General features: G+C 40.5%; 1 protein-coding gene across 4 annotated transcripts in view; it reads right to left on the bottom strand.

Moving 5' to 3' along the window:
- The window catches only part of sbf2 (SET binding factor 2), a 406,613-nt gene that overhangs the window by 165,935 nt on the left and 223,593 nt on the right, over nucleotides 1-17,085 (bottom strand). For all 4 annotated transcript variants that reach the window (XM_052028866.1, XM_052028868.1, XM_052028865.1 and 1 more), the window contains exons 13-15: nucleotides 12,837-12,935; nucleotides 7,802-8,006; nucleotides 5,595-5,704 (exon numbers count right to left, since the gene is read on the bottom strand). In XM_052028866.1, the coding sequence (XP_051884826.1) occupies nucleotides 5,595-5,704; nucleotides 7,802-8,006; nucleotides 12,837-12,935 (414 nt within the window). The remainder of the gene's footprint in view (nucleotides 1-5,594; nucleotides 5,705-7,801; nucleotides 8,007-12,836; nucleotides 12,936-17,085) is intronic.

Here is a 17,085-nt window from a genome sequence, read left to right as displayed (position 1 = left end):
CTCCTGCAGGCCTTTGACCGTGTTGGGACGGGCAAAATGGCGGATAGCGTCTACCTTGGCAGGCAGGGGTGTTGCTCCCTCGCTGGTGATTCCGTGGCCGAGGAAATCGATAGAGTCGAGTCCGAATTGGCACTTGGCCGGGTTGATAGTGAGGCCGAAATCACTGAGGCAGAAGTACAGTCGGCAGAGGTGGGAAAGGTGTTCTTGTCGGTCACGGCTGGCGATGAGGATGTCATCTAAATAAATGAACATGAAGTCCAGGTCGCGGCCTACCATGTCCATCAGCCGCTGGAAGGTCTGCGCGGCGTTCTTAAGGCCGAATGGCATTCGAAGGAATTCAAAGAGGCCGAACGGAGTGATGAGCGCAATTTTGGGGACATCGTCAGGGTGGACCGGGATTTGGTGGTATCCCCGGACAAGGTCCACCTTGGAGAAGATGTGGGCCCCGTGTAGGTTTGCCGCGAAGTCCTGGATAAGAGGGATGGGGTAGCGGTCTGGGGTGGTGGCGTCGTTCAGCCTGCGGTAGTCACCGCAGGGCCTCCACCTGCTGGTGCCTTTGGGGACCATGTGCAGGGGGGAGGCCCAGGGACTGTCTGACCTGCGAACGATCCCCAGCTCCTCCATGCGGCGGAACTCCTCCTTCGCCAGGCGGAGCTTGTCTGGAGGTAGTCGTCGTGCTTGGGCGTGAAGGGGTGGCCCTGTCATAGTGATGTGGTGCCGCACCCCGTGCTTGGGCATCGAACTCGTGAACTGAGGTGCCAGAACCAATGGGAACTCAGCTAGGAGCTTGGTGAACTCGTTGCCAGACAGGGAAACGAAGTCCAGGCGCGGGGCTGGTAGGCTAGCTTCTCCCAGAGAGTAAGTTTGGACGGTTCTGGAGTGCACTAGCCATTTCCCTCGCAGGTCAACTAACAGGCTGTGGGCCCGCAGGGTCGGCTCCCAGGAGTGGCTGGGCGACGCCAGCAAGGGTAAAGTTCCAGGTAAAACGGCTGTCGTCGAATTGTAATTGGACTGTACAGGTACCAAATGTCCATGTCATTGTGCCGTTTGCAGCTTTGAGGGCGGGTCCCTGTTGCCTGCTACAAGTGTCACGGCCAATTGGGAGTAAAACACTGACCTCTGCTCCAGTATCGACAAGGAAACGATGCCCGGACTGCTTGTCCCAAACGAATAGGAGGCTGTGTTGGTGGCCAGCCGCCGTAGCCATCAGTGGCGGCTGGCCCTGGCGTTTCCCTGAAACTTGCAGGGTGGGCGGCATCGACGGGCCTCCTCGCCCCACCTCTGATGGTAGAAACACAGCTGGTCGTCAGTGTTGTCGTCTGTCTGGGGTGTGGTCGCTCGGCTGCTGGGACTGGTTTAGGTAGGGGTTGGGCACGCGGTCTGGTGATTTGGCCAACGGACGAACTGCTCTCATGTTTGGCCTTCCACAGGACATCTGCCCGGGCAGCGACCTCACGCGGGTTGCTGAAGTCGGCATCAGCCAACAGCAGGTGAATGTCATTGGGCAGCTGTTCGAGGAAGGCCTGCTTGAACATCAGGCAGGGCTTGTGTCCCTCAGCCAAGGCCAGCATCTCGTTCATTAGAGCCGATGGAGATCTGTCCCCCAGGCCCTTGAGATGAAGCAGGCGGGCGGCGCGCTCACGACAGGAGAGGCCGAAGGTCCAAATGAGAAGGGCCTTGAAAGCCGGGTACTTGCCTTCCTCCAGAGGAGACTGGATGAAGTCTCCGACCTGGACGGCTGTCTCCTGGTTCAGGGAGCTCACCACATGGTAGTACTGTGTGGAGTCGGAGGTGATCTGTCGAAGTTGGAACTGGGCTTTGGCCTGGTCGAACCACACGCGGAGCCAAAGCGTCCAAAAGGTGGGCAGCTTGAGTGCCACTGCGTTGGCTGCTGCGTTGTCATTCATTGTGTGGGTCCAAAATCCACTTGGACCGTCGGGGTCACCAATGTAGCGGCTGCTACCGCGATGCGAGAATAAAGACACAAGTCTGCAAGCTGTGGAACAAGACTGATTTATTTACCCGCCTTGCGCGGGCCTTTTAAGCCGCGCAGTTCCCGCCTTTCGAAAACTGAAATGACGTATGTGCTACGTCATCAAAATCTTTTCACACGCACGGGTTCTCCCCCATCGCTCGGGGAAGACAAAGGCCCAGCGCCATCTTGGGCCCGCCGCTCTGATGATGCGCGCCCCAACCACTGAGCCGGTTTGCCTGCGCGGACGATGAATCGCCACACTTTCACATTATCAGATTCTCATTACTTAGGTATTCCTACAGTAAATAAAAGATGGAACTTAGAAAGGAGTAAAAGATTTGGAAAGGAAAAGTAAGAAAAATATAATTTAAAAATTGTTTAAACATAATTAACTTTCTAAAGAATTAAACTCCATACCTCCCAATGTAAATTTTCAGTGTCAGAAAGATTGTTGATAACAATTAAAATTTATACACCCGTCAAAATTTCAGTTAACCTTAAATGGACAAGCACAAAATTTTCCTGATATATTTAGTTGGCATTTAGTGGGGAGATATTTCACGCTCATCTGGCATTTCAATGCTCAGTTTATCGGCAATATACTGGTATAGCTAATCACAACAACTTTCAGATTTCAGTATTTAACTGTGTTAAGCTATTAGAGTCATACAACAAGGAAACAGGCCCTTCCCGCCCAACTGGTCCATTCCAACTAAGATTTTCATCTATGCTAGTCCCATTTAGTCTATATCCCTGTAAACCTTTCTGAACCACATACCTATCCAAGTGCCTTGTATTCTAATCGGTCCTTAAAATTGTTGACTTTTGATTCCTAGCACAAAATTCAGATCAGTGTTACCTCTTTGAAATTCCAAGGCGGCAACTATGATTTGGAAAATGAAGAGTTATAAATATCATTAAAAACTTCACCAACTTTCTCAAGCAGTAAGGAACCAAAACAAAAATATTTCAACAATACACCAGATTAAAAAGGAGCACTATTTCTGTCAGTGTTGCTGGTTTGCAAATCCTTCATCAACTGCTTCAGTTGTTTTTTTTAAAATGTGTTTCACAACGCCCAGAAATTATGCTAATGGACCACATTAGAGTTACTGAACTTGAAATTGTGCATTGAAATGCACAAAGCAAAATGTTTGTGGTTACTCGAGGTTAATCCACCCAATCACAGGACATCACTGCCAGAATTCCTCAGGGAAATGTCCGAAGCCCAATCATCTTCAGCTGCTTCATCAATGACCTTCCTTTCATTATAAAGTCAGAAGTAAGGATGTTTGCTAATAATCGTGCAAGATTCAATTTTATTCACAACTCCTCACTAAATGAAGCAGTCCACGCCTGCACGCAGCAAGATGCAGCCATCATTCAGGCATGGGCTAAAAATATTTGCACCACAAAGGTAGCAGTAAATGACCACCTCCAAGGCAACAGAGTCAAACCGTATACCTTTGCGATTCAACGTCATTACTATCAGTGAGCCATCTGCCGTCAACATATTGGGGGTCATCATGAACAGAAACTGATCTGGACCAGGCACATAAAGAACAGAGGCTGAATCTTCTGCAGTGGGTGACTCACCTCCTGCTATCCCAAAGCTTTTCCATTACCTACAAGGTACAAGTCAGAGTGCAATGAAATACTCTCCACTTACTTGCATAAGTGCAGCTCCAATAACATACTAGCTCCACATAAAAGCATCCTACTTGATTGGTATCCCATCCAAAATCCTCAGCATTCATTCCCTCCAACACCAATACAGTAGTTGCACTATGTATATTCTATGAAATGCAGCGCAATTATCAGCTTACGTTTCTCCTTCATGTCACCTTCAAAATCCCCAACCTTTATCACCATTAACAGCAAGGGGCATGAGAACACCACCACCAATACCATCTGACTTGGAAACATATTATTGTTCTTTCATTGTCACTTGGCTTAAATCCTGGAAGTCCAACAATACTAAATCTACTCAACATCATTTTGGATTCATTCGTCAGAAGGACTGCTGTGGTTCAAGAATGTGGCTTATCACCCACTTCCTCAAATGGCAATTAGGGATTGGCAATAAATGGTGACCATGACCACAAAGCACAGGTTCCGAAAAATGAATAAAAAGAAACCATCCAGCTGTCACATCTAATATACATCTCAATGCACTTTATATATAATCACTGTTTATATTGATTATATCATTAATGGTCTTGTTTCCTCAACTGCAGAATACTACCAGCTGAGCTAAGTTGATAAACAAGTGTTAACACCAATGGATATCAGATCCTCAAGGAGACAAAGTGATGATAGATGGTAGCATCAGGGTGCAAAAGGCATGAACTATGATAGGGTATGTGTCTGTTTCTCATCCTTAGCTTTTCCCTTGCTTCCTGACAGGTAAAAAAAACTCCCCTTCATAATGAGTCAGCATCATCCACCAGTGGTTCTTTCAATACACAAAGGTCCAGTGCAAGACTGAATGCAGAAGACACAATGATGAAAATTCATTTCATTGCAGTTGTATCTGAGATAAGCCAACTTATGCAAACCTAATTTTGTGAATGGAGTTTTGCCTATCGCATTCCAACTGAATAGCATTTAGAATCTATTTAAGTTTAATTAGCAAACTTCCTTATTTGCGGATTCACGTCAAATTTGCTAGGATATGGACTTTATTCAGATTTCCAAATTAGCAAACATTTTTTTTGAAACCATATTCATTATAGATAGCATTTGCATTTATAAAACACTCCTCAGAACATTCCAAAGCTTCATAGACAATAAATTATTTTCATGTAGTTTGGCTTGGCAGCTAAAGTATGCACAGTAAGTTTATACAGACAACAAACATGAGTATGTTACCAAATAAATTTTACCCAAGACACCAAAAATTCTCTGCAGTTTTTTTGCGCCTTCCACTTAAAAAAGCAGATGGGGCATTGCCTTAATGTTTCTCCCTCAACAGAACACTATCTCAGTGCATTTTAACAGGAAGATATAACAGGAAGGAAAACATGTCATTTTGTTTTAAACCTGGAACAAGCTCCGTAATTACGCAATATTATTTTATTGGGACATTGAGATGGAAAATTCTTTAAGTGTCAAACCAAACTGTGCACTAATTTCTAGAGGAAAGCATGCAGTAATACGGCACATAATTGAGATTTGTGCAAGAAACTAAGAGAACAGTTATTTTTCTTCTATTAATCCACAACATGATATAACGCTGAACTTGACAGAAGATACTTCAGCCCACATGACAGGACTGTTGTTCTTCTGCAAATAAGACCAAGTCGAACATGACCATTATAAATATTGATTATGCACAGAGTTAAATAGACTACACTGGGCATAAGCATACAGGATGAAAGGAACAGAAGATAATGTTCCAAATTAATTGCAAACTATTTATGTTTGTTGAGTTAAAACAAGCTGAAATATTTACCAATGAAATAATGATTCCATAGTTGGAACATTCAACCTATCAAATATGAATGCTGGATATCAAGATAAAGCTTCAACAGAACTCCATGCACACTTGTATGATTCATATTTTAAATAATATGCATCAATATTATAAATTCATCAATTCCAGCAAGAACAAACTTACCTTTTCTGTCTCTAGTACTTTATTTTCAAAAATGTAGGAGATGCAGTTTCGGACAACCTCCAGCCTGCGTGCACTGTTAAAAATGGATCCCATTCTATCCATTATTGAGACTAGAAATGTGAAACAATAAAATCAAATTTAGCATTTGATTTACTTTAATTTAAAGAGAGTTAAGCCAAGACTTTCACAAAGGTGCAAAGTTATGCATAGATGCCATTTTAACTGCTGCAAGGGATCCCAAACTGAATTCCGAGTACATTATAGGGAGGTTTTAGGAGACCCCTCTAAGAAAAGTTTCTCAGGAGAATTAGTTCAGACCAGTGTGATCCAGATTTTTTTAAAAAATGATTAGATTTCCTAGGCACTTTATAAACTTTGTATCAATGGAGACACAAAAGATTCTGCAGATGCTGGAATCTGGAGCAATACACACAAAATGCTGCAGGAACTCAGCAGGTAAGGCAGCATCTTATGGAGGGAAATAAACAGTCGATGTTTTGGGTCAAGACCCTTCATCAGGACTGGCCACTTTAAATGTTATATACAGAATAAAGTGCATACAAATGCATTATGCTCTCTCAGTATGACTCTGACTCAAATAGACCCGTTTTAATATTGTCTATGGTTGTCTAGTACTCTCAGAGTGAGAGTTAATTGCCTGCTGCATATATTCACACTTTTATTTTCTTTATAAAAAGCACATTAAAGTACATAGAATATTCCTCCACATCATTGTTAACATTTAAGAAGTGGAAAGGAGGCTTAACCAGAGATCTTATAACTTTAAAGTTGTAAACTACAAAACGTTGGCTTCAATGCAGTCTAAAGAGAATGGAACGTGAACAGAATCACTATAGTGTGAAGTAGGCAAAATTGATTTTGAAGCCCTTTTTCTGCTAGTATACGGAGCTGGGTTTTTTTAAACAGCAACCTGTCTTCCACAGTTAGATGATCAAATACAGAACAGAATTAGACCAATTTCGAAGCCAAAAGGAAGGACATTTTCACACAAAGTTAAAAAGTGAATCTGCATTCATCACCACAGCAGCTGATCACACTATCCAGACTTTTTTTTTCCAAAGGATATGCTACTGTGTGGAACAGTCAGTCACAGTGAAGCAAGCAAACTATGAAAAAAAACTCCCAATCAAAATTAAACAAAACGAGTATTTCGGACCTCCGTTTGAATATACCCTGGAAACAAGTTATCAAAACCTCTGGTATTAACTCTGGGAATTACAAATAAGGGACAGTGGTTCACACAATTAAAAAAAAGTGCTGACCATGACAAAGGACTAAATGAATATATCAGAGACTAATAACGACAATGCAGAAATTAGAAATATAACAATGTTACAGAAAGGGATCACTTTCAGGCATTGAGCTGAGGAATCATTGTTGGGCGAATACAGAGAAAACTCTGAACCATATTTAACCTGTGCAAATAGAAAAGTTTTATTTTCCACAATTGTACCAACATTTATTTTGTGTACTTTTGATGGGTAGAAATCAAAAGGAAAACATATATTCCCCTTGAATAATATTAATGGTTTATGCTAAGAAATGTAATTTTTCAATTGCTTTGTTTTATACACTGCAGGTTAGTATCAAAATCAGAAGGAACACTTACACAGCTCACTTGAACAGCATATTATTTGTACATTGATGGCAGTACAATGGTGCACCTGATAGAGTTGCTGCCTCACAGCTTCAATGACCCAGTTTAGATCCTAACCTTGGCTGCTACTGTGTGGAGTTTGCATGTTCTACCTGAGACAGTGAGGGTTTCCTCTGAGTGCTCTGGTTTCCTTCCATATTCCAAAGGCATGCGGGTTGGTAGTAAAATTGGCCACTGTAAATTGGCCCCAGTGTGTGTATCAGTAAGAGAATCTGGGGAGAGTTGATGGGAATGTGAGGAGAATAAAGTAAGATTTGTGCTTGACTGTCCACCGAGTGTGCATTGACCAAGGGACTGTTTCCATGCAGTTGAACTCTATGAATCAACATGAAGTCCCTTAAGTTGTTTATAAGCAGCTATGTCAAACAATACCAGAAAAAAACAAGATAAAGGAAAAACAATCACATCCTAAGGAATGCTTTTATAGCTCAGCAACAGGTTTCCATTGTACTCAAGTACTATTTTTATCACAAGAAAGAATGATATCAGAAGGTCAAGGCTACTCTTTAGGCAAAATATTGATACATACCAACTGGTGGGCCAGCAGGCACAATACATTTTTTCTCAACCCGAACAGCAGGAGGCGAATTTAGGTGCTTAGCAAGGCCTTCTTGGAGAAGAGTCTCTACTTTGTCTTCATTTATCTTGGGGAATGGAAGTACATGCACTCTCATATGTGAACCTTCAGTTGGTTTAGGTACTTTCTGAAATGCCATGTGTGGATTTGGATTTTCCTACAATAAATTTCAAATAGAAAATTTGATAAATAAATTTCAATATTATAAATTGCATTTATTCATCGAAATCACCTAGTGGAGTTAAGCAGCAGAACAAATCTTCTTACAATTTATCACAATAAGCACGCCTCCAAAAAGCCTGAAGAGAATATGTTCCTAAACAGTGGGTATCTCCTGGATGAACATGTGAAGCGTTCCCAGATGATTCAGTTCTGAAGGTAGCACTTTACAAATTTACAGCTACAATTACGATGCTGGTGACGTAACTCTTTGGAATGCTACCTCCGTTCAAGCTCATTAGATAAAGAAGTCAGCATATTTGACTAACCTTGCTAATTTTTTGATTTCTAATTTGGTGGAGAGAGGAGCTTCCATGCATTTTGACCAAGAGGACATCCAGAAGGTATTTAATGAGATTAAATTTAAAAAAAGATGTAACCTTGTGGTATGGGTTGGCAATTGTTTGGAGATATGTTTTTCTGGTCATGGCATGTAGGGAGAGGTATCCCTCTGCGCTGATGCCTCAGATTTTTATTTTTAAAAAACTGCCTAGGTTGGTAGAAAAGAGAGTTTTCAGCAGATCTTAATGTAGGATATACAATGTGGAAAAGAGTAGGAAGTCGCTGAGTAAGGAAGAACAGATTGAATAAGTGCACAGAGCTACACAAGATGAGTTAAATGTGGAAAAAAAATGCTATGTCATTCACTTAGTAGTCAAGAATGACAAATTAGAATATTTTCTTAATGGCAAAATACTAGGAGCAACGAAAGGTTGATCTAGCTATCTGTGTAAACTATTCCCTCAAAACTAGTGCATAGTTACTAGCATCTGCAGAGCTCCTTATCTGAAACTTCATCCTAGGGCATCCCAAAATTTGTATTCATTTTGGGTTAGGGAGCTGTGGGGGTGGGGAAAGAGTGAGCAGGGATAGGGTAGGAACAGGAGTGAAAATGGCAGGATTTTCTTCCATGCCTGTGGTGCACTGAAGGAAATTTAAGCAATTTCCTACTGGTATTCGCTTTAGATTTTCTTTTCATTTTGTGAAAGCTACTGGTGGAAAGGCTCAGCAATCTAGATTTTCTCTTAATGTACAGTGAAGTGAAAATGTGCTGAACTCAAGATAATGCTTAACGCAAGTCGACAGGTTGAAGCATTGTGAAAGGTGGTATTTAAAATGATGCTTCAGTTATCACCTGTGCATAGCATGACAAGTTGAAGAAACCAATAGTGTAACAGGTTTGTAAATTCCTCTGGGGTATCCTGACAAATTCACTCCCACAATATAATACATCATGGAATACTGTTCAACCAATGCTTCCTGTATTCTTTCTCTACAATGATTGGGAGTTGAATTGTTTCTTGATACCATCAGAACCCGAGATCTAATAGGGATTAGGTGGGACACCCATGCTCAGCACAATTTCACTGACTACATAAAGCCTTCTTCCCAAATCAACAACTTCTGAAACTTTGCAAACTTAAAAAAAAACTCTTCATGGAATAAAAATGGGGAAAAATAATAAAAATTCTTCCAAACAATAAATTACAATATTTTTAATTATGTTTTTATTGAACTAAGTGGGCATTGCTGGTAAACCCAGCATTTATTGGCCATCCATAAATGAACTGATGGTTAGCTATTCTATTTCAGGAGGCAACTTCAGAGTTCTGCAGTCACATAAGCCAGAATAGCTAAGGGTGGCAGGTTTCACTCCCTCAAGGGCATCAGTGAAGAAAATGTGCAATTTACAAGATCAAGATTACTAACGGTAGCTTATTAACCCATATTTATTTAATTGAAATCCACAGTGGGATTCAAACTTACATCTCTAGGTTAATGGTTGAAGTCTCTGGCTACTCGTGCACTAATTTAGCCATTATGCCTTTAGTGGATTGAAGTAGGTAACATAAACAAAAAGGCAGTGCCATGCTACAAGTTTCTTTAACAGTGAAACTTCAGGCAATTTCTTCTGTCCATGGAGGGAAAAAAGTAAAATTATACTATGTGGAGAATGTTCAAATAAATATTCAAACTTCCCCTTCACACAGTGGTCTAATGGCAGGAGCACAATGCTCTGTTACACCTGGAAACAACAATTCAATTCTACAGATATGAGAAAAGTAAATACATGTGCATTAGTGGGATAGATAAGGAGGGAAAAAAAAGGACATTAAAAAAGTATTCAATAATGGAGCTTGGTCTGTATGCACAGATCTAAATGTTTGTCTGTTTTAAATCAAGAGGGAAACTATTTGCACTACAATTATTTCAACTGGACACTTGCATTACATCTTGCCACTTAATCTGCTGCAAAACCAGTGACCCCATTGAAACCAATTCATAAGTGGTTGTGGAAAGAACTGTGAGCAGAACTTACTTTGTATTGATTTAATTCATTTGGATTTAAAAATATTGAAATATATAAGTGCTTTCTGTTGTTTCAATATTTTAGAATTGTGTAATAATATCTACATCTTTACGTTATTAGAAGAGGCGCTGATTAGGAGAACCCGACAAGATCATACAATGGTTATGATGTGAAAAGAAGTAATAAGTTATATTTACATTTTAATTCATCCACAAGATAATTTACAGTAGAGGTTAGACGATAATATCCTGGGTATCCTGATGTTGTGGAGATGCAAACACATGGATGTGAGGTTGCTGGGTATGTACAGTTAGAAACCTGTCTTGATGTTATAATTGACACCAGGACAGGTTTCTACAAACAGCCAGAAAGAAATGGTGTTTCTTTGGTGGCTACCGTAAGTTCGGGATCAGAATTTATGGTAGCCACCAAAGACATAGTGCAGATGCATCATAGAAAAAATACATCCTTTCAAAAGAACATTTTGATATTTACAGTTATCAAAAATGAATAGCTCTTACAAAAAATTGTTTGATTACATTTTTACTTTAAATTTTACTTGCTGAAGCATCTTGCATAACATTACATTATATAAAAAGCAAAAATGAGATTCTTTTTAACCAACTGATAAAAAATACAGAGAGAGAACATGGCTTTTTTGATATTGGTACTGAAATCTAGTGCAGTTGTTCAATATTAAGGGAGGGAAATATATTATGTTTTCATAATCAGTTTTATTTCTGTGTTACCTGTTCTTCAATTATTCACTTCAATATCTGAGAAATATGTTTAAATTGGGAAATAAGAATCAATATCCTTTTGATGGAGTATATTAAAGAATTTAGGAATTGCTTTAAGAATAGGTCCCTTTAGCTTTGGCTCTTATAAACTGCAAGAGTACTGTCAGCACAAAAACTGTAGCCGTTCAAGAAGGCAGCACACTTATTCTGAAGGCTTGCTGTGCCTCATGATGTTTTAGAAAATCATATAATACCATTCTTCACTCTAGTAAATGCTTAATCTGCAGCTTTCAAGAGCTGATAACCCAGATATAACTACTGTGGGATCATCCTTTGAAATATCTCTCTGTTACACTGACCTTGAAGGCCACAGTCTGGCCTTTGCTGTAATTCCATTGCATTTAAATATCAACAGTAACATTTGGATGTAAAGAAAATATTCAACTGCTTCCAGTTCTTTAGGCATTTTGAAACCTTGCTTCTGTGAAGATTACATCCATAGTCCTTATATCAAAGATTCACTAGTCATCCAGATAAGAAACATTTTAACATATCTGAATGTGTAATACAACTGCTGCTACTGATAGAGGTTGATGATAGCCGGAATGCCATTTTCTTCTTCTTTGTGGAGGCATGTGGGTTTACATCTGCTTGCAAAATGAGCCTACACAAGGTTTGTCTTTCCAGGACAGATGCAAGATTGTTTTTCCTAGCATACATGTTATATTCATGTTGCTTCTTCAGCTGAAACAACTGAGTTTTCAAGTCTTATTTAACCTTTCTCTTTTGGGCAAGGCAATAATAAATGATTTGGCATCTTATGCCATTATTTTGATGGATATCAACCTCCAGTGTTGGAAGGTTAGCATTTCAAAATACTGCTCGAATGTACTGGATCCTTATCACCCAGTTTCCCCTCAAATCCTTTTCTTTCCTGCAAACTTCAGGGTCAACTTAAAGCCTGTAATGCAATATACTTCCGGCACTAGGATTTAATCTGCACAGATAAACAAGTGCTCAACTTACATTCACTATAAATGTACAAAATTTCACAATGAAAATATCAAACTGAGTGATAGCAACTGAGCCCTGAACTATATTTTGTATCGATCAGGACTCTATTACTATCATTCAGGAGTGAACCTAAGTAACTACAGTGGCTAATAAGACAAGACATCTTTATTAGTCACATGTACATCAAAACACAGTGAAATGCATCTTTTGCGTAGAGTGTTCTGGGGTCAGCCCGCTATTGTTGCCACGCTTCTGGCACCAACATAGCATGCCCACAACTTCCTAACCCGTACGTCTTTGGAATGTGGGAGGAAACCGGAGCACCCGGAGGAAACCCAGGCAGTCACGGGGAGAACGTACAAACTCCTTACAGACAGCAGCCGAAATTGAACCAGAGTCGCTGGCGCTGTAATAGCGTTACACTAGCCGCTACACTACCGTACCTGCTCTATGTCATTTCTGAAAAAAAACTATACTGAAGAGCAAGTAATACAGCTAGAAACTCTCAGTTCTAATGACATAGTGAAACTAAGAGGTCGGAAGTTTCCTTTTTTATTACTAAATGTCCAACCAGCTTATACTCTTAATTGTGATAAAACGAAGCCATGGTAATACTTTACAATTCAGTACATTTATCATGGACAACCATTATATTCATCTCAATAACGTTTCTTGAAAATTAATAGCTAATAAAGAAACTTACATTCTTGTACAGCTGTTCTGCAAGCTCTCGTATGTGCTTTAACATTTTTGGTGGAATTCCCTCCTCACTTTTGATTCTTTCCACATCAAAGGCAACCAACTACAAAAAGGCAAGTAAAAACTGTAAAAACAATTTGAATTTCCCCAACAAGAAATTCTGCAAATGATTAAATGTTATAACTAAAATGCATCTCTCCACAATTTTTAACAAAATTCATATGTTCCAAACAGGCTTTAAATATGAATTTATAAATTATTAAAATGCCACCATTCAGTGGGAAAGTGTGCTGCTGCTCACCACACAATATCAGCCCTTGATATCCTCAAACTGCAGAAATTTTTTTTTATTATTACTAAGAACATTAGCTGGAAGTCCAAGCACAACAAAATAATTACACTGATTCATGGAATACTGACCCTTGCATTAAGAGGAGTGGAGTACTACGAGGTATATGAGATGGGACCGCAATAGAAACTGCTAGGTAGATGATACTTTGAAGTACTGTGAGTGTAGGAAGAACATATTAGCCTTGGAGAGAGAGCACTACATGGATTTACCAGAACGCTACCTGGGCTTTAAGGGTGACACTATGAGACCAGTCAAACCAAATGTGTATTCACAAGAATTTGGAAGCCTGAAGGTAACCTTATCAAAGCTTGAAAGTTCTGAGGGTGCCGGAGGCTCAACAACTCTCTGATAGCCATGACAGGCACAGGTTCTTCAGTGCTGTGAAAACCATCCCCACTGATTCCTAGGATCCTCTGACCCATGGCAGGTCAAAGTAGAGAAGCTGTATTTGGGATGGTATTGAGAACATCAAGGCATTGCATGAGGAGCACACAGAAACCCTTCTTAAGTAGTGCAACTCACTAAATACCTACCTGTCCATCCCATCAGACACCTCTTGCCACATCCACAGATAATTCTGATTATCTTTCCTATTGATGCCCTTCATCATTTTATAAACTTCCCTAAGGTCACCCCTCAACCTTCTATGAATGGAGTAGATGGAGATAAATTAAGTCTGTTGACTGGATTGTCTATGACTAGGAGTTAGTGACTAAAAATCAGAGCATGTTCTTTGGGAATGAAATTGGGAAACACTCTATACAGTGGGTGTAGCAATTTAGAGCATCTAAGTTCCCATATTAGCTCAGCCACCTCAGAACCCACAAAAATGGGAGCAAGTCATCCTCAATCCTGTAGTATTGCCTGTGAAGATGAAAACTGCCCTTGGAGGGAATGCCACATTGATTTATGAGAATGTGACCTGGACCATGTTACTTTGGTCAGCATGGAGAAATTGAGCTGAATTGTCTCTTTCCGTGCTGTATTGTTCTGTGACTCTAATGGGTAAAACCATGACACCGCACAAAATGGAATTTCAAAACCTGAGGGTAATCTGATTGAAGTTTACAAGATCTTATTGGCAAGTGACAAAATAGATGGAGATAAATTATTTCTGTCTACTGGATGGTCTATGACTAGGTGCTTGTGACTAAAAATCAGAGCATGTTTGTTGGGACTGAAATTGGGAAACACTCTATTCAGTGGGTGGTAGGAATTAGCAAGACTCTGACAGATGGGAACTGATGATGGATTTAAAATTAGTAACTGACCAGAAGTCAATATTTGAAAATTTCTTAACAATGTTAAAACTCTCCAAGGATGGTGGGGGCTTCAGTGGAACACTTGGGACAGGGTCTGCTTGGGGCTGTAAATAAGATATCTTTAAGATATCTTTATTAGTCACATGTACATCAAAACACACTGTGAAATGCATCTTTCTGCATAGAGTGTTCTGTGGGCAGCCCGCAAGTGTCGCCACGCTTCCGGCGCCAACACAGCATGCCCACAACTTCTTAATCCGTACAGCTTTTTGGAATGTGGGAGGAAACCGGAGCATCCAGAGGAAACCCACGCAGACACAGGGAGAACGTACAAACTCCTTACAGGCAGTGGCCGGAATTGAACCCGGATCGCTGGCACTGTAAAGTGTTACGCTAACCGCTACAATATAGTCCTTGTAATTGTATGTATGACACAGGACTGACGAAGTAAACTTAGGACAGCTCCCAGACAATTACATACAAGTAATGACCGAGTAAACAAAAGCTGCACGTTGGTTGTACGTCTACTTTACCACCTAAACCACTTGTGTTGTCACTTTCAGGGAGCTATGGACTTGCACCCCAAGGTCCAAAGGGTCCTGCCATTTATTCTACACTTTCCTCTTACACTTGATCTCCCAAAATGCATCATCTCACACTTGCCCACATGCTTTTAAATTTAAGTAATTGGGGGATTTATTTTTGGGGCAAAAGATACCATAAGAGGAACACATGTAGCACTCATATTCAAAAGGAAGTTTCTTGTTCTGAGATGTGTCTGGAACTATTCTAAAATTATGTAAACTGAGTGGCTCTTGGATGAGTTGGCATTAGTGACTAAAATACGAACAGCAATGGCATCTGGCAACAGTCCCCTATTGCTCCCTGGAATAACCCTGTGATTTACAATTTGATAAGATTGTTCTCAGCCAAGGTGCACTGTGGATCTTGGTTGCAGATTTGGCTGCAATGAACACAACTTCTTCAAAACTTCACAACTACAGCATAGTCCTCTGAGAGAAATATCTTGTGAAAGGTCTCCAAATGTACGTCCGCTGTAATACATCCTCCAGGATGGATGGTGCCAGGACTGTCTGGCTTTCCTCATGCACTTACCAATTAACATGCTGCTTCTCCAGAGAAATTATTTAAATTGTAAATTCCATTAGGAAGGCAATTTTGCACCTTTCAGATACCAGCTCCATAATTGTTTTTACATGTAATGCTCTCTAAGGAGTACTAGGAATGTAGATGAATGCTTTCCAAGTGATTTTCTTTTTTTTTCTCCCAAAACTTGTCATCGAACTTGTAGTGAGACCTAAAGTTACCACAAGCAATCCCACTTAAGGAATTTCCCTTAAAAAGTACTTTAGCTTTGATGAGTTGGTCCTGGCAAAGTAGTAGGGAAATGGAAAGACAAAGTTTAAAAAAGGCTATATCATCTTCACACTTCATCACGTGAAACTGAATGGAAATGGCTTGGACGGCTTCTTCAGATGACACACAGATCATGTTGGACCTGGCCCTAGAACACGGAACAGTATAATACAGGAATGGCCCACGATGTCTGTGCCGACCATGATGCCAGCCTAAACGAATCCCATCTGCCTGCACATGATCTGTATTCCTCTACATCTCTTAAATGTTGCTATCATATCTGCTTCTACCACCTTTCCTGGCAGTGCATTCCAGGCACCTACCACTCTGTGTAAATACTTACCTCACAAATCTCCTTTAAACTTTCTCCTCCTCAACTTAAACCTATGCTCTCTTGTAACTGACATTTCCACACTGGGAAAAAGATTCTGACAAACTGCCCTATCTATAATTCTATATACTTCTATCAGGTCACCTCTCAGCTTCTGACCATCCAGAGAAAACAATCCAAATTTGTCAAACTTCTCCTTATATAATCCAACCCTATCCAGGCAACATTGTGGTGAACCTGTTCTGCACCCACTCCATGTATCCTATAGTGTGGCAACCAAAATTGTACTCAATATTCCAGTAGTGGCCTAACCAAAGCTTTGTAGAGCTACAACGGGTCCCAACAAATGAAGGAAAGTACGTTGTACACCAACTTTACCACCAAAACCACTTGTGTTGTCACTTTCAGGGAGCTATGGACTTGCACCCCAAGCTCCAAAGGGTCCTGCCATTTACTCTACACTTTCCTCTAAAATTTATCTCCCAAAATGAATCACTTCACACTTGCCCAGATTAAACAGATCTGCCATCTCTCCACCCAAATTTCCAATCGATCAAAGATCTCTGTCAAGGGCCCAGAGGTCTCTTCCCTGAGTATTTTCAGATAGATCTTATCGGCCCTGAAGACTTATCCACCTTAATGCTTTTCAAGACATCAAACACCTCTCCTTAAGATCAATGTACCCTAGAATATCAACATATCCCTCCCTAATCTCACCATTATCCATATCCTTCTCTTTAATGAATACCAATGTGAAGCACTCATTAAGGACCTAACCCACCTTTACCCTTGAATAGACCTACCCTTACCCTTTGCCTAGCTACCCTCTCGCTCCTAATATACATAAAATGCCTTGGAATTTCCTTAATCCTACATGCCAAAGACATTTCATAGCCCCTTTTAGCCCTCCTAATTTCTTGCTTAAGTTCTT

Source organism: Pristis pectinata, chromosome 14 (genome assembly GCF_009764475.1).
Source record: "Pristis pectinata isolate sPriPec2 chromosome 14, sPriPec2.1.pri, whole genome shotgun sequence".
NCBI classification, from domain to species: Eukaryota; Metazoa; Chordata; class Chondrichthyes; order Rhinopristiformes; family Pristidae; genus Pristis; species Pristis pectinata.
The sequence above is the reverse complement of the archived record's forward strand: the minus strand, read 5'-3'. Positions and strand labels throughout refer to the sequence as shown.